General features: G+C 40.7%; 1 protein-coding gene across 2 annotated transcripts in view; it reads left to right on the plus strand.

Annotated features, from left to right (window-relative positions):
• The window catches only part of LOC149151357 (inositol polyphosphate multikinase alpha-like), a 206,953-nt gene that overhangs the window by 112,201 nt on the left and 70,193 nt on the right, over nucleotides 1-24,559 (plus strand). For both annotated transcript variants that reach the window (XM_089445693.1, XM_089445692.1), the window contains exons 4-7: nucleotides 21,636-21,697; nucleotides 21,848-21,903; nucleotides 22,071-22,128; nucleotides 22,253-22,455. In XM_089445693.1, the coding sequence (XP_089301819.1) occupies nucleotides 21,636-21,697; nucleotides 21,848-21,903; nucleotides 22,071-22,128; nucleotides 22,253-22,455 (379 nt within the window). The remainder of the gene's footprint in view (nucleotides 1-21,635; nucleotides 21,698-21,847; nucleotides 21,904-22,070; nucleotides 22,129-22,252; nucleotides 22,456-24,559) is intronic.

A 24,559-nucleotide genomic window follows, 5' to 3' on the forward strand; every position in this document is an offset into this window, starting at 1 on the left:
TCTATCTCCCATGGAAAGAAAACTCTTATGCATCGATTCCTAGACATGAATTCTCTGCCCCTATGATTGCCTCGTCTCACGAAGATGAAAGTAACATAAAAGAAGAGAGTGATAGCATTGGGGAATGGAGGCTTTTCAAAAATGAACATGTTGCTGCCCCTCCCCACCTGGGGTTATGGGTAATGTACTTTGATGGGGCGCATTCCAAATCTGGGTCGGGGGCTGGCATTGTGATCATCTCCCCATATGAAGAATATCTTTTGTTTTCAATAAGACTCCAATTCACTTGCACTAATAACATTGCCGAGTATGAGGCCCTTTTGTTGGGTCTTGAAGCAGTCAAATCTAGAGGGATTAAAAAATTAATCATAATAGGGATTTTGGTCTAGTTATCTCGCAAATTAGGGGAACCTTTGACACAAAAGATGAGAAATTGAAACCCTACAAAGAAAGAATCACTCACATGCTTAAAGGGTTCGATGATATATCTATCCGAGCATTTGACAGATCTTTCAACAACATGGCTAACACCTTGGCCGTGGCCGCTTCCACTTCCACAATTATCCCTCATGATGTTGCAAGAAAAGGGAGATGCATCATTGATACAATTCATAGACCTTCCATCCCTGACTATGAGGAACACTGGCTTGTTTTTGAAGATGACCAAGACATAAATAACTTCCTGCAAGACCATGAAAGTTCTTGCTCAAAAGAGAAGGATGTCATCAATGAGCAACACTTTGACAGGAACGATTCTAGCATTACTTATAGTAGCCAGGAAACCTTGATACGCTAGATCTAAACTTGGGATTTGTGACCTCTCCCCAAATCATCAAGATTGGAAAAAACCTCTCTAGAAGAGAAAGGGAGGAGCTCGAAAACCTGCTAAGGGAGTTTAAGGATGTCTTTGCCTGGTCATATGATGACTTAAAGGCATATAGCCCTGAGATTATCCAACACACCATTCCTCTCAAGGAGGGGGTGAAACCTGTTAAACAAAAACTAAGATGGATGAATCTAAAACTTGCCCCTTGTCAAAAAGAACTCCAAAAGATGGTTGACACAGGGATCATTGCCCCCATTAGACATTCGTCATGGATCTCCAACCCTGTGATCACTCGCAAAAAGACTGGTAATATCAGGATGTGCATTGACTTTAGGGACCTTAACTGTGGGTGCTTAAAGGACAATTACCCTTTTCCCAACATGGAAAACCTACTACAAAGGATAACTGGGTCTCAAATGATGTCATTCTTGGATGACTTCTCTAGATACAACCAAGTCATTGTCAAAGAGGAAGACCGCTTGAAAACTGCTTTTACTACACCATGGGGAACATACATGTACCTTAGGATGCCCTTTGGCCTCCTTAACGCTGGATCTACCTTTCAAAGGGCCATGGACTTCGCCTTCAGAGACCTCATCGGGAAGATCATGGAGATCTACCAAGATGATTTGACTGTGGCCTCCAAGGAAAGAAAATACCATTGCAAGCATCTGAGGAAGGTGTTTGAGAAATGCAGGCAATACAACATCTCTCTTAATCCTAAAAAGTCAATCTTTGGTGTGGACAAAGGAAGATTGCTAGGACATGTGGTCTCCAAAGATGGGATTAGCATCGACCCTGAAAGAATCCAAGCTATTAGCAATATTCCTTATCCCAAAAATCAAGACGCTTTAAGATCATTCTTCGGCAAAATCAATTTCGTGAGAAGATTCATACCAAACTTTGTTGAAATTGTCAAACCAATGAGCAACCTCTTGAAGAAAAACACCCCGTACACATGGGATTCCACAACAAATGAAGCCTTTGAGGAAATAAATAAAAGGATTGCTTCAACTCCCGTCCTTGTTAGCCCTGATTACACTAAGGATTTTATCATCTATTCCTTTGCCTCTAAAGACACTATTGTTGGGATACTTATGCAAAAGGACGATAATGGGGACGAGAGACCAATAGCTTTTATGAGCAAGCCGCTCCATGACGCTGAAACAAGATACACCATCAATGAAAAGCAAGCATACGCCCTTGTCAAGTCGGTCAAGCATTTTAGGCCTATGTCAGGTACAACAAGATATATGCATATGTCCCGTACCTTGCTGTCAAAGATGTGTTGTCCCAATCTGATTGTCTTGGATCTAGGGGAAAATGGGTGTCCAAAGTCCAGGAATATGATCTTGACATTTTCCCAAAGAAAATTATCTGGGGGCAAGGCTTGGCCAAAATGATGACTGAAAGCAATAACGAGGCCATTAGAGAAGGAGAGAAAGAGCAACTATGCGCTACTACTATCGAACTTGAGGAGGATGAATGGTACAAAGACATAGTCTATTATCTGCGCAACATATCCGCCCCTCCTCACCTAACATACCACAAAAGAAGATCCCTAAGGCTGAAGGCCTCTAAGTTCTGCCTAACCCAAAATGGACTCGGGTGGATGAGCCCCGATGGGGAGATCCTCAGGTGTGTCTGTTAGCCTTGTTGGCAAATGGCCCCAAAAAGGATCCAAATATGCCCCAGAGTCTCCAAATTTGCTTAAAATCATGCTAATGGATCCATATATGCTCTTGAAGTCTTCAAATATTGCTTAAGATCATCCAAAGATCGAAATAAGCGCAAGAGGAGAGCCCTTAAAAGGGAGGAAAAACACTATTGGGAGGCTAAAAACACTCCAAAACTATGGAAAACCATGTATTGAAGGCTTAACAGTCCAAACACATAGCAGCCGTTAGATCTGGCCGATCAACGACCCAGATCTAAGCGGCAAATCGCAATTGGCGGATTTGATCGGCGGGCAGTGGTAATCGGCGCAAGACACCGCTGATCAGCGATCTCCGATGATCGGATCGGCGGGGGCAAATCGGCGCAGACAGTATGGAATGAGCGATTGCGATCGACGATTAAACGTAGACCGTCGATCGCGCTTGCAGATCGATAGCCCACATCGCATTGACGGATCGCAATCGAAGAAACCTTAAGGAGCGGCGTTGATGCGATAAGTCCCGGACCCGACGACATTATAAGTGTTATTTTATAATATTTCAGGTTCGCGGGTAAGCCTTTTTCAATGTATTTTCGTGTATTTTCGTTATATAACAAAATAAAAAGGGAAGCTTGGCAGCGCCGATAGCGATGAGTCCTGGACCCAAAAGGGTTTGGAAATGAAATCTATAATATTTGAAGTCCGCCAAAGGCCAATTTTCATGTGTTTTCAGTGTTTTGAAAGTGTATTTCAAAATACAAAGGGAGCAAGGGACCAGGTCACTTGCGATAGGCGACAGCGACCCAAAGGGCGGACTCGATAGATATATATGCCACGTTTAAGGACTTTTGAAGTCCGAAAGGAACAAATATTGGCGGAATTTTACAGTATTGCAGCGTTTTCTGTGTAAAACAGAAAACGCTCATTATTAAGCATTTTAAAGGGAAAACAGTGGCCCGAAGACCCATTCTATCACATAATAGAGGTCGGGAATAACTGCCGGGGAACATAGGCCGAGAAGCGATCATGGAGCAACACAGTGCAACACAGCACGCACAACACATCCAAACAAACAGAATGGTCATGGAGCAGACAGCGCAACTTGCCCAAAACAAACAGAAACATCATGGGGCATCGACAACGCTCAGCCCAAAAACAACAGAATTGATTATGGGGCATCTCTGGCACGAGAGAGCTCCCTGCGGCACAGCAAACCGCTTGAATGCGGTTACTCTTCTGTCAGAAGAAGGAATCTCCGAAGCCCATGCTTGCCTAGTCAGGGCATCAGTTAGTTAACAAGACAGATAAGATAGATTAAGACTCCAAGCCTTTGAGAGCTCAGGAGCATTGTAAAAGGCCTATAAAAGGCTGAAAACTAAATGTAACAAGGGTTCAACTTCTGGAGACTATTGAGACTTTGCTACTCAAGCTTCTCATCTTCATTCCTTAGAAATACAAGCTTCTTTCGTTGTTATATGTTCAATGTCCATTTTCTCTTCTGTTCTAAGCTTGCACTTGAACAGGTTGTTCATGTTTCTTCTGTATCTAATGTCAGATAACTATCATCTTATCTCTGCGTTGATAAATTATATTTGCAAGCTTCTTTTACTGCCTGTAGCTAGCCATTCATATGTTTTATATATGCATCTGCCGGTACAGTCAGTATTCTCATTTACTACCTGTAGCTAGCCATTCATATGTGTTTATATATGCATCTGCCGGTATGGTCAGTATTCTCCATCCATTCATTGAATCTACAAACTATTGAGCATTAGTGGTCTAAAGCTTTGTAAGCTGAGGGTGTTAATGCATGTCTTGAGTAAAAACATAGTTGAAATGGTTATCTGGCTTGATCCAAAGCATCTTTCATTCCAATAGTTCAGAGAACAATATTGAAGATTATATGTTACTAGGCATCTTCGAGCTGCAACCTAGGAGAGTTTCTTGGAGTGATAACATAATTGGCACTGTTGTTGGGGAGAGGAAATTGAAGCTCAGCTTCCTTGGGAAACGACAGAGATCCAACTTTGATGATAGACAAAGTCTCGGCACATTTTTGGTTGTAATCATCTATCTGGCGACTCTATTGGAGGCCGAACCTCTTGGTGACTCCATTTCATAGTTCTGGCTCAGTTTGTGAGGCATACTCGGAGAAATCCTCAGAAGTCACAAGCTGACCCAGTACCTAACCCTGAAAAAATCATCAAAGAAAGAAAGGTATTGCAAAAAGGAGCATCAGGTTCAGGTAAACCTAAACAATCTCCTATATCTCTTCAAGAAAATCCTGCAATAGAACAAATACATGTTGAAAGTATAGCTTCTAATACTAGCAGCGAAGAAAAAATCTTAGAGATTCATAAAGCTCCTTATTCTTTAGGTTCTCCTTTTGTTGTAAGCCCAAAGGAAACCTCACCTCCCATCCATCATACTCCTTTAGTCCTATCAATCACTCCTCAACCCTCTATCATTCAGACTTCCAGTACTCTTTTGGCCACCACAGCTATGGCAGGTCCACAAACACCCACCAAAATGGAAAGAATCATAGCTGCTAGGTATGGACCTCTAATACTGCCCACTCCTTTGAATGCCATGCCTACTGGAGAATATCAGAAGTATATGCCTAAGTTCACTGGGATTGAAGGTGTTATAGCTGAAGAACATCTTGAGTCATTCTATAGCTATGCTGATAACCTGGACATTAGTGAAGATGATGTCTGGATGAGAGTCTTTGTCCAAAGCCTAGATGGAGAGGCTAGAAAATGGTTCAGAGAACTGACCCCAAGATCTATAGCAGATATTGAGGCTTTAGATGATGCATTTCTAAAGCATTGGGGGGATAAGAAGGATCTCCTCTACTACCACACTGAGTTTGGGAACTTAAAGAGGGAAAATGGTGAGTTGCTGTCTGATTTTAATAAGAGATTTAACCGCATGTACAACAAGATACCAGCTGAAGTAAAACCCACTGCTACCTCTGCTAGACTCAACTATGCTAGTGCTTTTGATTTTGACTTCTGCCTACTGTTAAGGGAGAGGCGATGTGCTACTTTGACTGATATGCAGGATACAGCCTTGGAAGTAGAATCAAACACAATGGCTGCAGACAAGCTCAAGGGAAATATTGATAGAAGGAGACAGAGGGGCGAGCCTTCATCATCTTCAGATCCCAAGATCGATAAAATGACCAAGATGATAGAGTCATTAGCCTCTGAAATCTCCAAATTAAAGGTTGAGCAGCACCATGGGAAAGGAAGAGTTCCTAACACCTTTGCTCCTCCAAATCCAAATCCATATAGAAGAGCAAATGAGCAGTTGCAGATTTTGCAAAGAAATAAAGATGCCAATGAAGACCAAAGGGTGAAGACCCCTTTTCAAAATGCAGTCATGGAGGAAGAGCAGTTTGAAGAAGATGATGAGATCCATTGTATGGAAGATAGAGGCAGTGCCCTTTTTTTGACCAAAGCTGCCTATGAAAAGTCATTATTAAATGACCAGATCAGCCAAGAGTGGGACGGTGAAGCTGTTCTACAAATTGAAGATCAGCAAAGATATAATCTGAGGTCAAAGATGAATAATGTCAAGGAAACTTCTGTTCATAAAGCTGCTGTCCCTGCAGTACAGCAAGCTAATAAGCATAAACAACCGGCAGTTGATCCTATCATCCTCAAAGCTCCAGCTCATGAGATTGAAGAATCTCAATTGGCCTCCACACAACTTAAGGAACCAGTTTGCCAGATCACAGAGGAAGAAGGCCCACAAATTTGGGACATGTTCTTTGAAGGAGCTTGCTCTAAGGAAGCTGCAGGAGTAGGTGTAGTCCTTGTGTCCCCCATAGAGGAATACATTGATTCATCTTTTAGATTAACTTTTCAGGTCACACATAGCACAACAGAGTATGAAGCAGACCTTATCATTCAGTAGGTGTACAAAACCTTCCAGGCAAAACATCAAAGGCTGAAAGCATACAGAGATGAGGTGAAATATAGACCATCTCTGCCTGATAATGTCAAATGCTGGAAAGTTTTTGAAGTAGATGATCAAATTAATAGGCTTTTGCAAGTCTTTGATGAATTTGCTGATATGCACATTGACCAAGAAAAAGAAACCTTTAACAGAAAGGCAAAAAGGGTCAATTTTCAGTTTGGTGACTGGGTTCTCAAAAGGGATGCATTAAAGGAAGGAGGAGATGTTTTTGATGGCCCAGTCAATGGGCTATTCTTCAAACTTTATTTCAGTTAAGGCTTTCAAGCCTTGGTATTGTAAATATGTTTTTTCAAGTTTTTATTTCATGCTAAATAGACTCCATGCCCAATGCAACACTAGGAGGAAGATTTGATCTTGTTTTTTACAGGAAAGACATTGTTCTGTAGTTCTTGAAACCTCACAGGGAGGCTTTCATCCCCAGAAGGAGCCAGTGTTAGCCTTGTTGGCAAATGGCCCAAAAATGGATCCAAATATGCCCCAAAGTCTCCAAATTTGCTTAAAATCATGCCAATGGATCCATATATGCTCTTGAAGTCTTCAAATATTGCTTAAGATCATCCAAAGATTGAAATAAGCGCAAGAGGAGAGCCCTTAAAAGGGAGGAAAAACACTATCGGGAGGCTAAAAACACTCCAAAACCATGAAAAACCATGTATTGAAGGCTTAACAGTCCAAACAAACAGCAGTCGTTAGATCTGGCTGATCAACAACCCAGATCTAAGCGGCAAATCGCAATCGGCGGATCTGATCGGCGAGCAGTGGCAATCGGCGCAAGACACCGCCAATCAGCGATCTCTGATGATCGGATCGGCGGGTCGCATCGGCGGAGGCAAATCGGCGCAGACAGTATGGAATGAGCGATTGCAATCGGCGATCAGCGGATCACAATTGGAGAAACGTTAAGGAGCGGTGCTGATGTGATAAGTCCTGGACCCGACAACATTATAAGTGTTATTTTATAATATTTCAGGTTCGCGGGTAAGCCTTTTTCAATGTATTTTCGTGTATTTTCGTTATATAACGAAATACAAAGGGAAGCTTGGTAGCGCTGATAGCGATGATTCCGGGCCCTGAAAGTGTTCGGGAATGAAATCTATAATATTTGAAGTCCGCCAAAGGCCAATTTTCATGTGTTTTCAGTGTTTTTAAAGCGTATTTCAAAATACAAAGGGAGCAAGGGACCAGGCCACTTGCGATAGGCAACAACAACCCAAAGGGCGGACCCGATAGATATATATGCCACGTTTAAGGACTTTTGAAGTCTGAAAGGAACATATATTGGCGAGATTTTACAGTATTGCAGTGTTTTCTGTGTAAAACAAAAAACACTCGTTATTGAGCATTTTAAAGGGAAAACAGTGGCCCGAAGACCCATTCTATCACATAATAGAGGTCGGGAATAACTGCCAGGGAACAGCGGTCGAGAAGCAGTCATGGAGCAGCACAGCGCAACACAACACGCACAACACATCCAAACAAACAGAATGGTCATGGAGCAGACAACGCAGCTTGCCCAAAACAAACAGAAACATCATGGGCCATCGACAACGCTCAATCCAAAAACAACATAATTGATTATGGGGCATCTCTGGCATGAGAGAGCTCCCTGCCAGCACAACAAACCACCTGAATGCGGTTACTCTTCTGTCAGAAGAAGGAACCTCCGAAGCCCATGCTTGCCTAGTCAGGGCATTAGTCAGTTAACAAGACAGATAAGATAGATTAAGACTCCGAGCCTTTGAGAGCTCAGGAGCATTGTAAAAGGCCTATAAAAGGCTGAAAACTAAATGTAACAAGGGTTCAACTTCTGGAGACTATTGAGACTTTGCTACTCAAGCTTCTCATCTTCATTCATTAGAAATACAAGCTTCTTTTGCTGTTATATGTTCAATGTCCATTTTCTCTTCTGTTCTAAGCTTGCACTTGAACAGGTTGTTCATGTTTCTTTTGTATCTAATGCCAGATAACTGTCATCTTATCTCTGCGTTGATAAATTAGATTTGCAAGCTTCTTTTACTGCCTGTAGCTAGCCATTCATATGTTTTATATATGCATCTGCCGGTACAGTCAGTATTCTCATTTGCTACCTGTAGCTAGCCATTCATATGTGTTTATATATGCATCTGCCGGTACGGTTAGTATTCTCCATCCATTCATTGAATCTACAAACTGTTGAGCACTAGTGGTCTAAAGCCTTGTAAGTTGAGGGTGTTCATGCATGTCTTGAGTAAAAACATAGTTGAAATGGTAATCTGGCTTGATCCAAACCATCTTTCATTCCAATAGTTCAGAGAACAATATTGAAGATTATATGTTACCAGGCATCTCTGAGCTGCAACCTAGGAGAGTTTCCTGGAGTGATAACAATGTCAATAAAGAAGAATCCCATAAATTACTAAAAGAATTTCATGTTGGGTTTTGTGGGCGACATTATGCTGCTCGAACCACCACTTACAAGATTTTGAGGGCGGGTTCCTATTGGGCCACCGTCTTTGCTGATACCTTGAACTTCGTAAAAAAATTCCAACTGTGCCAATTCTTTTCTGGAAAGAAGCATTTGGCTGCCATGCTCTTGGAAAATGTGGTGGTGGACGCCCCCTTTTGGCAATGGGGCTTGAACTTCATCGGTGAGTTCAAGGAAAGTTCAAGTGATGGCCATAAGTGGATCCTCACAGCAACCGACTACTTCACCAAATGGGTGGATGCCATTCCAACCAAAGTAGCAACTGACCAAGTAGTCATGGATTTCCTTGAGGACAAAATCATTACCAGGTTTGGGGTTCCTGCCAAGATTGTGATTGACAATGCTAAAGCTTTTGATTCTATGGCTCTCACATCCCTCTGTAACAAATATGGTATAATATTGTCTCACTCCTCTAATTATTACCCCCAGGGTAATGGCCAAGCTGAATCAAGCAACAAGAACCTCATTAGGATCATCAAGAGAACTATGGACAAACACAAGAGGGATTGGGATAGCAAGATCAAATATGCCCTATGGGCTGATAGAACCACGGTAAAGGCTTCCACCGATTTCAGCCCCTTTCAATTGGTGTATGGGTCTGAGGCCAAGCTACCTATGCAGCTCCAACTACCTGTCCTTGAGTGCCTGAAAGCCTTTCTCGAATAACAAGATGTTATACAATCCCGTATTGAACAAATCATTGAAAGCGATGAAAACAGGAGGAAAGCCCTTGATCAAATTGCCCATGGCCATGACAAGATGAAAACTACGTTTGACAAACACATGCAAACTAGAACATTTAAACCCGGGGACCTTGTACTCTTGTGGGATAAAAGAAGGGAGAAGTCGGGTATGCATAAAAAGTGGGATAATCTATGGATAGGGCCCTTCAAGATAATCGACACCACAGGGATAAACTCGTATCACTTGGAAACTAAAGAAGGTGAGTCGGTTCCCCTTCCCGTAAATGGGCAACTCCTAAAGGAGTACTTTCTTGAAGGCACTTGACTTTGTACTATATGCATGTTAGGGTAGGATGCATTGCATGATGATTTCTGCATTAGAACTAACCGCATATGATGTTTCTCATGATAGATTAGATTGCATATATATATATATATAATCGCATATTATATTGGTTTATGGGCTAACATTAAGCATGGGTGATCATCAGACACCATGAAAAACATGTTGCCCTGTGGATTTGATCCTTGAAATGTGCTGATAATAGGTCTACGGTGACTAGGAGATTGCTAGAGTTCTCGTGACCTCTCGTTCGAGCAGCCTCGTCCACTTCTTCGAGAGATCACGTCCCAGTTGGAGCCAGATGTTACCCACCACTTTGTGGGTGATATCCCCAGGAGAAATTTTTCTCCATGATGAGCCTCAACCAGCAGCCAACAACCCCTTGATGCCTTCTACTAGCTTGTTATGCCATTAATCTACCACCTGACCCAGCCATGTGGTCCCTCACCCACCTGTATTGATCATATGTTTGAAGGTGGGCCTCCTGAATATAAATGTATGTTTGGTCATTTGGTAATTGAGTATTGGGTTTACTTATCATGGATACTTCTGAATATGGATTGATGAGGAGATTTGGTAAAAAGAGTGGGCTTAGTTTGTGCTCTTGTCCCTTTGATCTCTTTTGGTTGCTACCCTTGGATTTTAGTCCCGTGGGATCTCCTTTATTGACCATTTGGTTCTAGGGTGGTACTACTTGGGAAACCCTGACTTTGGGTGTGTGGTCCCGCTCCCTTACCTGCAGATATTGCTCCCTTTCCACTCACTATACCCCCATTCATCTTTTCTCCCGCTAGGGTCCACATTTCCATTTTGGATCCACATAGGGCCAACCTCCCTATCCCCTTGCCCCCTACCTTGGGTCAGGCCTAGAATGATGCCCTAGAGGTTGAAGCAATTAAAAGAAAAAGTGAAAAGCATAATTGGCCACATTTAACAGGAAATTGTACCACAAAATGCAAAAGATGGTTGGGACAAAATAATTAGCACGTGGGTAAAAGCCATTGCATGAGCTCTACCCCAATCCATGGCCATCACCGTGGTTCCATGGCAATGTTGCATGAAGCAGGGACGAAGTGGGGACGCGGAAGCGTTATTTTCCAAAAATCTAGGAAGCGAAGCGTCTGCTATATATATATATATTTATATTTTTTTGCATTTATACTCAAAACAAACATCCCAAACAGGCGGAAGCGTCCAAAACAGGCAGAAGCGCGCTTCCGAATTTTGGAAGCGCGCTTCTAAATTTTGGAAGCGCGCTTCCGGGGATGCTTCCTGGACGCATCCGCACGGGACGTGCTTCGGGCCTTGGAACAGGGGGGGACGCTTCTTGCAACATTGTTCCATAGGCCTTGAATGAGCCTCCTCTATCATTCAGGAACCCATGATTGTCCCACCCCTGGAGGGCAATGAACCGGCCTACCTATACGGGGGTAATCACTACTATATGTTACACATCATGCTCTTGTCCTTTGAGCCCCGAGTAGTTAATTAAAGAAAATTCATAAAAGGCAAAAGGTATATAAAGAAGGGTGGAAAAATCAAGGCCGGGCCACCCCATGTACCACGACTGCTCCCTCCTATACATTACATACCTAGGTGTGGAAGCTACCCCTATGCCCTACTATGTGGCCCAGGAATGCCCCTCATTCCCTATTCCATCTCACTTATTTGTCATTTACCATCCTCATTAGAGGGATGTACCTTGGACATACTATCCCCTTTAAGGGTTGAAACCACCTAATAAGGTACTTGGCTAACCCCCTTTGGATCTTGGAGATACTAGCACATGCCAAAGCTAATTACGGAAGGGCATGCCATTATGAAGTGCCCTCGTTGTTATCCATGATTTGGAAGCTCTTTTACCTGATTATTTTAATGACTGGTTGTACTGGAAGCCTAGGGGACGCATTGGATCTTATGCAGGATTACAGGTGGTTTACATTTGGGTTTGGTCTCCCTATATGGGATCCTAACCCCAGAGGTCTACATTGGCACATGTAGGGTGTGCATAGAGAGCCATTGGCCTCCACAACAATAGACAACACTCCACGGATCTTCATGGATGGTCAAAGATTACTAGTGATCCACTTTTGGGATGATGGTGATATGCATGGTAGATTATGCCCAACAAGCCCCCACATGAGCCCCACACTCTTGACAGGGGTCCTAGGACTTGCATGATGTCATGGCAACATTCATTCCACCACTTGTTCCCTTGCAGAGGATCTACAAGCAACTCCGATTCATATGGAGACCCACGGGGTCATTTATGTGCCCTCAAACCTACTGGGAGCACCACAGGTCTACTACTTGGAGAACAAGGGGCCACCCCCTTGTCCATCATATTCCAAGGAATTTATTCCTCAATATGTCACTTCTGGATATTATAATGCCTTTGGAGGGTCCTACGACATGCACATATTATTATTTGGCCCCTTGCGAGGCTTATTTTTACACTTATGAGCTAGTTTGGTGGGCTTGTCACCAAGAAGGGTTTTATTTGCACATTATTTTATCATTAGGGGCTAATGTAGGCCCATAGGCTAATTCGAACTCCTTAGGAGGGTATATATTGATGTTAGATACATTCATTTGGATCATCACTTTATTTGGGATCTCTCTAATCATAAAGAACTTCACACTTTTTCCTTGGAGAATATTTTCTAGACATGGAGGAATTTTGACGTATGGATTTGGGCTATTTATCTTGTCTTGGAGCTTCGTCTTGTGAACGAAATACTGGTTGGATATAGTCTATAACATTGTAAGTGAATTTTGATGTTATTATTCTTATTGCTGCATACTGCTAAAATTAGGGCTAGTCGCTGCATAATCGAAATGTGGAATTGAGCATGGTTTAGCTAATTTATGTATGGGCCAATGTTATATGAATGAAATGTCCTAGAGATTATTTGTCTCACTAAGCTTGCATCGTTTGCTTTGAAGTGTAAATGCTTAAAGGTCACTTTTATTTTCTCTCTCAACATCGGATGAAGTTGAGTTTTTGGGCCTCCTTGATCAAGAAACCAAGTTCTTACTCATCACCATCCTTGACTGCATATCCCCAAGTGAATTAGGCACTGGTCCCTTGAAGGGGTGATCATTTCAACCCTCTTTTTACCACTTTCCCCTTTTCCCCAAGTCTAGCCCCATTAGGTCACCTAGGGCATCAATTTCCCACGAATTGATCCAACGAAAAAATTCGATCTCTTATAGGCTATTGTGCTGGTGGGTACTCTCCCTCTCGTTTAAATTTAAAGCAATTCTAATGGTGGAATCTTCGAGAATCCCAAGCCCTAGCTCTAGGATCGAATTTTGCCTAGGCATCCCCAAATTTAGACCTCAATAGGATCAATTCAACCTTTTGAATCAAATATTCTTGTTTGGTCCTTTCCCCTCACCTTGTCTAGGATAGGAACGTCATTGGTTGCTGCATTTCATCCCCGAACCAGGGATGGGTCCACTTGGCCCGTGTGGTCCCACTTCTCAATAAAGATTATTTATCAAGGACCATTTGGAAATCCAAGTTTCCCAAGGATTATAGGGATTGAGAACCTTGTTTATAAGCCTATCCTTTCTCCCCCAACCCTCCAATCCTCACCACTAACCCCTTGTGGACTAAGTCCCTTGCTTCAAGAGAAAGCAAGTTCCATTCTTCACCCCATCCTTGGGAAATGGTTTTCAGGGTCACTTCTCACCTATCCATTGACATTTATTTTACAAGTGATCCATACATTACCGGGACTCCTCCCATTGATGAAAGTCCGTAAAGAGCAGGGAGACTTAGCTGTGGTGACAATGGGTTAAGCCTCCACCATTGCCCATTAACCTAGCAGTTTCCCTCTTAGGAACCCCTTTAGGTCCTCTATTGGTTTGAGTGGTAAGAGGACCCACAAGTGAAGCTAAGGCGCAATTTAATTTTTCTTAATTTTCACTGAATTTTCCTATAGTAAAAAATAGAATCGATCTTAGCCGTCCATTGAGTTTTTAATCTCAGCCATTTGTGGAAGATGGAAGGCCAAGTCAACTTTATACGGAGAGAAAGGGTGTAGACCTAATATATCATTATGCACTAGAGACTGGTGTGTTTAGCTTAGCAAAGAAGGGTTTCCATATCAATGTGCTAAGGTATATAGAGAGGCAGGATAGCCTCAATGAATTCTTTAACCAACATACATCTTTTCCAAGGCCGAGTTAGCTTGTAACCACTATGTAACAACTGCGCAGACAGGAGGGCCGAGTTAGCCTATAACAATTGCACAAACCATTAGGGCCGAGTTGCCCTGTGACAATTGCATAACAACCAGATAGATAGGGAGGCCGAGTTGGATAAGAGTGTGTTGAGGGGAAACGAATTGAAGGGAAAAGTTTCCCTATGAATTGTAATAATTATTTGAAATCTTCGTTGAGTAGATTAATAAAAAGTTAAAACACACAAGTTGGCAGGTTTTCCCCTGTTGGGGTTTCTTGGGTAATTTCTAGTGTATTGTTTATTGATTGCTTGTGTCTTCGTGAATTTATTTCCCACTGCTATTATTTGTTAGAATACTCAACTTATTTAGTAAAAGTGTTTGGAGTTCAGTTTGTAGTTTCTTCATTGCAAATTTTTTATTAAATTAGTAGCTAAGTATTAAAAATCTAACATAAATTATATATATAAGATTAAAATTATGTATGGTTGTAATTTGTTATTATTTTGTTATTTTGAAAATTTGAAATATCTATATAAATGAACCTAATGGTAAAGTTTATTCAAGGCTCATTATTAAATACAATTTCAAATAAAATTTCATCATTGTCGTACTCAAACTCAAACCCAACTATGTGACATTGGTGTGGATGATACTAAATCATCTTTTGGATATGTATTCAACCATGGCATAGGTGTAGTCACATGGACTAGCAAGAAGCACCATTAGTAGCCCTTTCTTTGACAAAAGTCGAATATGGAGGAGCAATGAGAGGAGTTTGCTAGACAATTTAGTTTAGGGGGATGCTTTCAAAGATGAGGATGCTGTAGAGAAAGCCAACATCCCTACTCTAGGAAAATCAAGGGGTGCTCAAACTAGCCATGAATCCAATCTTCCATGACCATACCAAGCATGTTGAGATACATTTCCACTTCATCAAGCAATTTGTAGACGATGGATCTATTTAGTTGCAATACTATCTAATAGAGGACCTGTTACCCACCATTTTATGAGTGATATCCCTAGGGGATTATTTTTTCTCCATGATGGTCCTCAGCCGACAGCCAGCAGCCCCTTGCAGCCACCAACTAGCTCGTTGTGCCGTTTATTCGCCACCTGAGCCAGCCATGTGGTCCATCATCCATCTGTTATGATCATATGTTTGAAGGTGGGCCTCCCAAAACTAAAGGTATGCCTTGTCATTTGGTAATTGAGTATTTTAGTTTACTTATCATGGAAACTCTTGGGCATGGACTAATGGGGGGATTCAGCGGAAAGAGTGGACTAGGTCTGTGCTCTTGTCCCCTAGATCTCTTTTAGGATGTTAACCTTGAACCCTAGTCCTGTGAGATCTCTTTTACTGGCCTTTGGGATTTTGGGATGGTATTACATGGGAAACCCTGATTTTGGATGCGTGGTCCCGATCCCCGATTCACATTTATCACTCCTTTTTTGCTCATTATAACCCCTTTCATCACTTCTCCCACCTAGGTCCACATAGGGTCAGCCATCCCCTCCCCTTGCCGACATTTTGGGTTGGGCCTGGAACGATGCCCCGAAGGTTGATGTAGCTAAAAAGAAAAGAAAAAACATAGTTGTCCACATTCAACATGAAATTGTACCACAAAATGCAAAAGATGGTTGGAACAAACACATTTAGCACGTGGGTAAAAGCCATTACATGAGCTCTTCCCCTTCCATGGCCATCACTTTGGTTCCTAGCAATGTTATTAGAACCGAACCAGTCATCGAAGCGAAAAATCGAGTGGACCGGAAACCGGTCGGAACTAGAAAAAAAATCGGTTTACCAAAAACACGTAAAATATTCATATTTAAAAAAAAACAGATATATTCATGTGCATCCATATGGATCCAAACCATTTATACACAAATATGCAAAAGTTCTCATTTATATAGCAATTAATAGTGCATATAACCAAAATAGCACTTAGTGCAAAACATTGTTGAACCAAAAATGTTACAAACATCAAGAAGCAGGGTCTAAAAGGCCTTTATAGTCCAAAATAACATGATAGATCATAGTATTATACTACAACCTACAATACTACAAGCTACAACTACAACAAATCAATGATCAAATCATCAATCATCATCCGATTCCTGATCATCCTCCTCATGCTCATTTGAAGAATGAGTAGCTTCCAAGTTTGCAATGGGATTATGGCTTGATTCCCCTGGCCCTGATGCTGCTACTGGTGCTTCTGATATATCTGTCTATGCATCTTGTGGAGGTGGGTCCAAGTCCAACCAAGAAAGGTCTTCATTGTCAAATGTTAGTGCTTGACTCTCCACAACCCATTTTGATGTTGGATCAAAGTCACCCAAGATAATGTTGCTTGATTCAGGGGTTTTATTCAGAAATTGGTTGCTCCTCAACCTAAGGTTGTACTGAACAAAAAACATGTCATTTAACCGCTTTTGCTCCAAACAGTTCCTCTTCTTAGTGTGTATACGCTCAAACACACTCTCCAACACTCTCCATGACTCCAATCAACTCTTCAAATTTGCAAAAAATCTCCCTCAGAACAACCTTGCATAAAACTCTCCGAATTCTCTTCACCGAACTTAGCTCAAGAATTGCAAGAGACTTGAATGAATAGTGTGAGTGAAATAAAGGGGGTGGGGGTGCTTAAATAGCTTTAGGGGGGAGTAGCATTAGAAAAAAAATGGTTTTTTTTTATGCCCAGGCCGCACGGCCACGGGCCTTGTGAATTGGTGGAACCAGTCTAGACTGGTTCAGACCAGGTTTTCCCCCAAATCGGTTGGACTGGCCGGTTCTGATAACACTGGTTCCTAGAGGCCCTAGATGAGTTTCCTTCATCATTCAGGAACCCATGATTGTCCCAACCCCTGGTGGGCGATGAACTGCCTCACCTTAAAAGGGGGTATCCACTGCTATACTTTGCACATCATGCTCTCATTCCTTTGAGCCTCGAGCAGTTAACCAAAGAAAATCATAAAAGGCAAAAGGCATTCGAAGAAGGGTGGAAAACTAAGGCCGGGGTAACTCATGTACCACAATTGCTCCCTCCTACACATTATTTACCCAAGTGTGGGCTTCCCTTTTATTAGCTATCCTTGTGCCATGGGATGTGACCTAGGTTGTTCCTCTTTGTCCTCTACTCCATTCCATCATTGTATCACATTCCATCACCATTTGATGGATGTACCATGAATATATCACCCCCTTTAGAAGCAGAAACCACCTAATAGGATGATTGGTTAACCCCTCTTGGAGCTTGGAGACATTAGCACATGCCAAAGCCCACTATGGAAGGGCATGCCATTATGAAGTGCCCACTTGTTTTCCATGGTTTGTAAACTCTTGTATTGATCGCTTTAATGACTTGATATGTTGGAAGGTACGGGGACACATTGGATCTTATGCAGGATTGCACATGGTCTTCATTTTGTGTTGGGTCTCCCTATACGGGGTCTTAACCCTCCAGAGGGATACATTGGCACATGTAGAGTGTGTGTAGAGAGCCATGGGCCTCCACAATAGTAGGAACCATTCCATGGATCTCCAGAGTCATTCAGAGATCGCTTATGGTTCACCTATTGGATGAGGAAGATGCACCTGGTTCACCATGCCCAACCGGCCCCACAGTCACATTATGCACTTGGCAGATGACCCAGGACTTGTATGGTGATGTGGAATCACTTATACCATCATCCGAACCCTTGCAGATGGTCTACAAGCATCTTCGATTTGTGTGGAGATCCATGAGGACACATGTGTGCCCCCACACCCACTTGGGAGCACCACAGGTTTATTGTTTGGAGAATAAGGGGCCACCCCCTTGTCCATCACTTTTCAGGGTCCTATTCATCATTATGGCACTTATGGACCTCGTCAGGCCTCTTGGAGGGCCCTACAACATGCGTTGTTTATCATTTGACCTCTTAAGAGGCTTATTCTTTTATTTATGAGTTAGTTTGGTGGGCTTGTCACCAAAAGTTAGTTAATTTGCACATTATTTTATTTTAGGGGCTAATGTAGGCCCAATTAGGTAATTCGAACTCCTAATGAGTGTATAAATAGGAGTGATATGAATTCTTTTTGATCATCACTCGAATTGGATCATATCTTCTTGTGAGATTTTCGCTATCTTTTGAGGATGAGACTTTTTGGATGAATGGATGAATTTCGATGTTTGGTTATTCTTCTTTGTCTTGGAGCTTCTATGATTGGCATATCTTGGTGATTGGATATATTCTTCTTACATGTAAGTACTATGTTAATGCTATTTTGATTCTTTATTTTGCTGCATTCATGATATTGGGATTTTCACTATTCTAGGGTTAATTTGTTGCTTTTCTTGGAACGAAATTGTGGAAATTAAATCTCTAAATAGTGTTGTATCATGATTGGGCCATGTTTGAATGAATGAATGTTCCTAGAGACATCCTTGTCTTGACAAGTCACCAAATATTGTTGAATGAAGTATAAATGACCTTGAAGCTACTTCCATTAAGCCCTAACGCCCAACGAAGTTGTCATTTAAGCCTCCTTGTCAAGTGGAAATCAATCCAAACTCTAAATCTTCCATGACTTCGTCTCTCCAAAAGGACAAAGCATTGGTCCTCCTTTGGTTATCAATTTAAGGCTTATTTCTTTCACCTTCCCCTCTTTTTCTAGGCCTAGCCTACATAGGTCACCTAGGGCATCAATTATCTCACAATCTAACCATCCAAATACTTCGATTTTTGGTCCACAACTGCGCTGGTGTGTCCTCAAGAAGCCCTCCAAATTTCATGAGATTTCGATGGTGGGATCTTGAGATATCACAAGCCCTAGCTCGAAGACCAATTCTTGCCCTTGGTTTCCCTTAGGCTAGAAACCTCATTGGGATCCTTGCATTGCCTTTCATTGAAAATTCATTCCTTGATCCTTTTCCCCTCCCTAATTAGGTCAAGTATATCATTGGTTGCTAAATCCTATCCTCTTGACCTAACCTCGCGTCCACTTGGTCCTGTGTGGTCCCATGCACTATCAAGGGTAATTATTCAAAGATCGCTTGGAACCCAAGTTTCCACAAGAATTCTAGGGTTTAGTGATCTCCTTTATAAGACACATACTCAAAACCTAACCCTTGAAATTCTCCCCAAGCCCTTCCTAGAGAGCCTTCCATCTTGTTTTCCAAGACAAGCAAGCCACAATCTCGAGCCTCTCTTGTGAATAGGCTTCTAGGATCACCCTTCATCCTATCTTTGATCTATTCATCTTTCTGATCCTTATCATACTGGGTCTCCTCCCATCGGTGGAAGTCCGTAAAGAGTAGGGAGCCTTAACTGAGGTGATAGTGGGCTATTGCTCCATTGTTTCCCTTGACCTAGCAATTGTCCCTTTAGGATTCCCTCCTAGGACCCCTACTAGTTTGAGCGGTAACAAGACCAAATTAGATGTTTTCACCATGTCTTTGGGTCTTGAAAAATATTCAAAATTTTGGGATAAGCTTGGTGTAATTAGTAGATTTACCATTAAACAAAGGTGTTAGTGTAAATATTAGATTATAATGGCCAATTAGATATTAGACACAAACATTAATAAAGTCACTTTAACTTCAGGTTATTTTGTGCTTTTATGTTTTATTTTAGTGTTTCTCAGTCTATCCCACATTCATAAAGTGGATTGACTCTAGTAGTAATGCTTTATAAGAAAGCTTTTACTTTCTCATTATTAATGCAGTCTTGATTTCCTTTATGTGTTCATGTTATCATTATAGACCTCCCTTGGAGAGGACTGGGGACATGTTGGAGCTTGTTGACATGATCAACTACTCTGGAGAAAACAAATGGCATAGCCACTTACGTTATTTTATGAATGTTTGACTTGTGTCATAGAGTTAGTTATGAGAAAATATTATTGTATTGTTTTCCTTAGAGGCATGGATCTAGGAAACAAACCATTCTTTATCGTAAAGAGCTCAACTCTATTTAGAGAGTAACTCTCACTATCTGTGACTTACGGTGGATTTGTGAGTTCTCCTCATGGAGCTTTTTTGAATATCTTCTTGAAGGCTTAGTGGAAAGTTTAAGGGTTATTTCTAGTTATCTGAAGCTCGTATTCTTGTTTCTAATTTTTGTTGATGTTTTCTTGAACTCACTTGCAAAGAACATACTTGAGAGCCTAAGGGGAAGGGTATATTTACTGTGTTGGAAGGGTTTAATGTGAGCATCTTCCCTCTTATTCCTGTTGCTGTTTCAATCTCAAATGTATTAGCTTGTTTCTATCAAATATTCGTTGCTAGTTTACTACTTCGTTGTGGGACATACCATCATAGCATTATTTTAGAGTGGCACCTTTAGGGCCCTTCAAGTCAATATCTTCCTTATCTAATAGCAAGTTAAGGCTTATTGTGGGGCCTGGCATGTATAACAGCTATATTTGGTTTAACTATTCATAGACTGCTCTCTTAGTTTCATCTCTTAACTCCATTGGCCCAATATTGGAGAGGCACTAGTCCCAGTTCTCCATCACCTCATTTTATTTTACCTGCTACAACGTATTGTTTTGCTCAAGCTAACTCTTCATGTTCACTTTGAGCCTGCTTTAGTAATCCTGACTTAGGGAATCCCCTATTGTGCTGGAGGAGAGTCAGCCAAAAGCGAGGGTAAGAGCTGCTGTGGTGACAACGACCATCCTTCTGAATTCCCCTAGGTTGCCACAAAATTCCCCTTGGATGTGCTTTGTGGTTTAGGACTATAACATTTTGAGTGCAGCTTCAGAAGGTAACAGATATATTATATAAATTTTCTTGCATAAAAGAATAATTGTTTAGTAATATGAATGTTCAAAATGCTAAAAGCTTACATTTTTGAAAATGAAACATCTTCAACAGATTTTATGTGCAGATTCATATTTATTTTAGTTTGAACTATGCCTGAAATGAACTAAAAATATGTAATGTTGAAAAGGTAAAATACAAGAAGAAACTTTAGAGACTCAAGCAAGCTTATAAAATGCGTTGTGACAATTATGAAGCAGATGCCTCGCTGAAATTATGAAGATGGAAGTAATTATAAGGTGCTAATATATTTGGTGCCTAGTATTTATTTCCAACTGAGATAGAAGTGCAGTCGGAGTTTAATTTTTTAGGAATGTGAGGTGTCAAATGTTTTGGAGTTTCTAAGATAGGAAAAATACCATTTCCCGTTTCACTCCAAAGGTCATGTTCCTTGTGGATATGTGCAAAATATTGATTTACTTGAAAATCATCCAAAAACTCCATGAATGTTTGGAAATAATCACTGGAATACTTTTGGGGTGTTAAAAGATTTACTTTTGATGGTGAGATCATGAATTTATTGTTTGTGTTAATGAGAGGTGTACTTATTTGAGAGTTTGCTGCATAATAAGTTAAACCCTTAAAGGTTGGGAAGTTAGAGGTCAACTTGGATTAATAGTAGGAACATGCATGAGATATTTTATAGGAGAATTTTGTTTCCTTAATATATGTGTACACCATGCCGTCATTGAGGATTTAACGTATCAGTTTCAGCATCCATCAATCATCGATATTAAGGTACTCATGGCCTTTACATCATAATTAAATGAATTGAGGGACAATCGTTACAATGATGTTTTTTGTTTTGTTGACATAAGTTTTGGAATTCTGCAAATTGAGATGATAATCATAATCTGATATACTGCAAATGTCGCACACTATTTGCAGATGGGCTCACGGACATGGTATCCAGGGGCAAGTGAGGAGTACATTAAGAAATGCTTGTAAATTTTTAAAACCGCTTTTGGAGATTATTGGGATGTCAGAATGTGTCCTTTGTTTGAGCAATTTATTGCGCTTGGTAGTTTGGAGATCAGTCTCTGGTCCGTGGTTTTAAAATGTAGAAGTTTGACTGCAATCTTGACTTCCATTAATAATGAACTTTGTGCAGATCTAAAGATCGAGAAACCTCTTCTTTGCTTCTTGGTTTCCGCATATCTGGGATGCAGGTCAGTGGCACTGCAATGATGTGCATTGACTTTGTGTGGCATTGAATTGTGAAAGGTCCCTTGGTTGTTTTCTTATGATTGAGAATATGATTTTCTCATGATTCTTTAATGCAAATTTTGACAGGTTTATGAATCACCTGAAAAACCCACCTGGAAGGCAGACAAGAATTGGTGCAAAAGGTTAACCAATAAAGGGGTTAGGGTGGCATTGAAACGTTTTGTATCATTGAATCCATCATCTGAAACAGATCCAGATGGTTTACTGGCACCTTACATTTATGGTGCTCCAGGATGCATTCTTTCACAACTTTTAGAGCTGAAAGCTTGGTAAGCTTAAATTTAATACCTCCATGACACCATAACTGTGATTTATTAATATGTCTGTACTGTACATTTAGTTCACTGTTGCATTTTGCTGTCTACAATTTACTGATTAGATTTAAACTATCTTAGTAAACAAGCTTTGGCTCATTTGTTTGCACATGTATTTGTTTCTTTGCACGGTGTGCATGACTATTGGAGAAAAATGCTCAACAATATAATCATACTGTTATCTATTCATGTTCTTTTTTGGGGGTTCTATTATTGGTTGCTTTCTTTGGTTATATGTGGCCATTAACATGCATAATGACTTATGGATTTTGTCAATAATATTTGACAAACATATTAGCTGGTTAGCAGATTTAATGAGATTGTTATCACTAGGAATCGTCCTTTGAAAGGAGACATCCAGCTATCAGTTAGATAAATTACTCATATCAGCGATGCTATCTCACAGTTCCAGACTAGTCTATGCTAAAATTAACTCCCATGGAAGTGAAGCAGTGTCTAAAATTATGTTGCTTGCCCTTGAAGGTAGCATCTTCATAAAGCAATGATCACACTTTAATTCTGTTGATCTTTGTCTTCCATAACAATGGCTCTCTTAGATGATTAGTTCTTCACTAAAGTAAAATCAACCAAAATTCTGCAAAACACTATTCACTGATCTGAAAGTCAGTTTACCTGCTCTTGAAGGCATCCACGAGAATGGATTACATCATACGAGTATTCTTCTTTCATATCAGCCCATTCTCCAAAAAAGAAACGAGTTTGAAATATACTTTGCTTGCTCTGCAAGTAACCCTCTGAATCGGGCTGAATGATCTGGAAGTGATGGTAACAGCAATCTCTGCAACAAACAAGAACAGTACTCCTTCAATCTGCTCCATAAATGATGCCGGTACAGATTGAAATACAAAGCAGTGTCACTGTCCACATGGGAAAAACAGTGATGAACCACTGCAAAAATCCCTTTAATATGCAATGGTATCCTTAAAAATGATGTCAAATCATGCTTTGAAAAAGTAAATAAATCACTCTTTGAAAATCACTAAATACCAGTGTACCCTCCCAAACTTACACTTAAAATGTTACAAAGTACCTTAACCAAGTGCATCTCTAGGGAATGTAGGAAGGTGGTCCATTGTCACCATAAAAACTCTCCCTCTCTCTTCAGGCTGGTTCTTTTCTGTCATGTTGACCACTCCGTGTCAACTACCCTATAGCAGTACACATTTTTTCAAAGGAATTCCATCATGTTCGAGCAGTCAGATATCCATAATTCATCATCATCATTCATCAGTTTATCAGAGTTGTAACTCCAAATTCTGCAGCCCGGTGGGCCATTGTAAAAATGATTCTAGTATGTCTATAAAGCCATGTAAAACACCTAGATAAGCTTAAGAATTTTCGCTAACGAGTTTCATTTTAGGGAGTTTTTTAACCTCCTTGAATTATGTGTTTTTGTAAACACAGATAATCAGCAAAATTTTTCTTCCACATATACCCCTAAAACTAGGCTGAGATTCGATAGTGACGTCTTAAGTGAGACCTAGTGTATTGAGCCTATGTATTTTCACCATACTAGATCATGTCTTGAGTCTCGCAGAATTTGGTTGAGTTTAAGTGTCTATTTTTAATTATTGAATTTTCAGCTGGTTAGGAAATTTAATAATTTGGATGTAATTTGTAAAATCAAATGATTGTAAAAGTTGAAGTGGGTAGAGTACTCATAGTTAGAACCTTTACACCTCAACTTAGTGTCTAGAGACCTTTTTAGGGTTGAAATTATGTCTATGTCCTCAAATTATTTTTATTTTTGGTTTTCTGGCAAAAAAGGGCAAACATATTAGCCAGAAAATGGTCAAAAAACTAAAGTTGAGAGAAAATAAAATTCTCTCCAAGTGGAGAAACGAATTTTTGGAGAAAGTGGTCATTCCCAAGGAAGAATTAAATTGACAAACCCAATTCCAAGGCTGAAAAACCCTCAAGAAATTCTTTGAGGTCAGAAAAGAATTATGTTTTCAAGAAAATTAATTTTTCTAGGTCCAGTTAGTTGAAGAAATTTGTGGGTCCAAAAGAAATCAATTTTTCAAGGTCCTTCATCAAG

The sequence above is a fragment of the Pinus tabuliformis genome, chromosome 9 (assembly GCF_031772625.1).
Source record: "Pinus tabuliformis cultivar Carrire ecotype Pingquan chromosome 9, CPIR1, whole genome shotgun sequence".
NCBI classification, from domain to species: Eukaryota; Viridiplantae; Streptophyta; class Pinopsida; order Pinales; family Pinaceae; genus Pinus; species Pinus tabuliformis.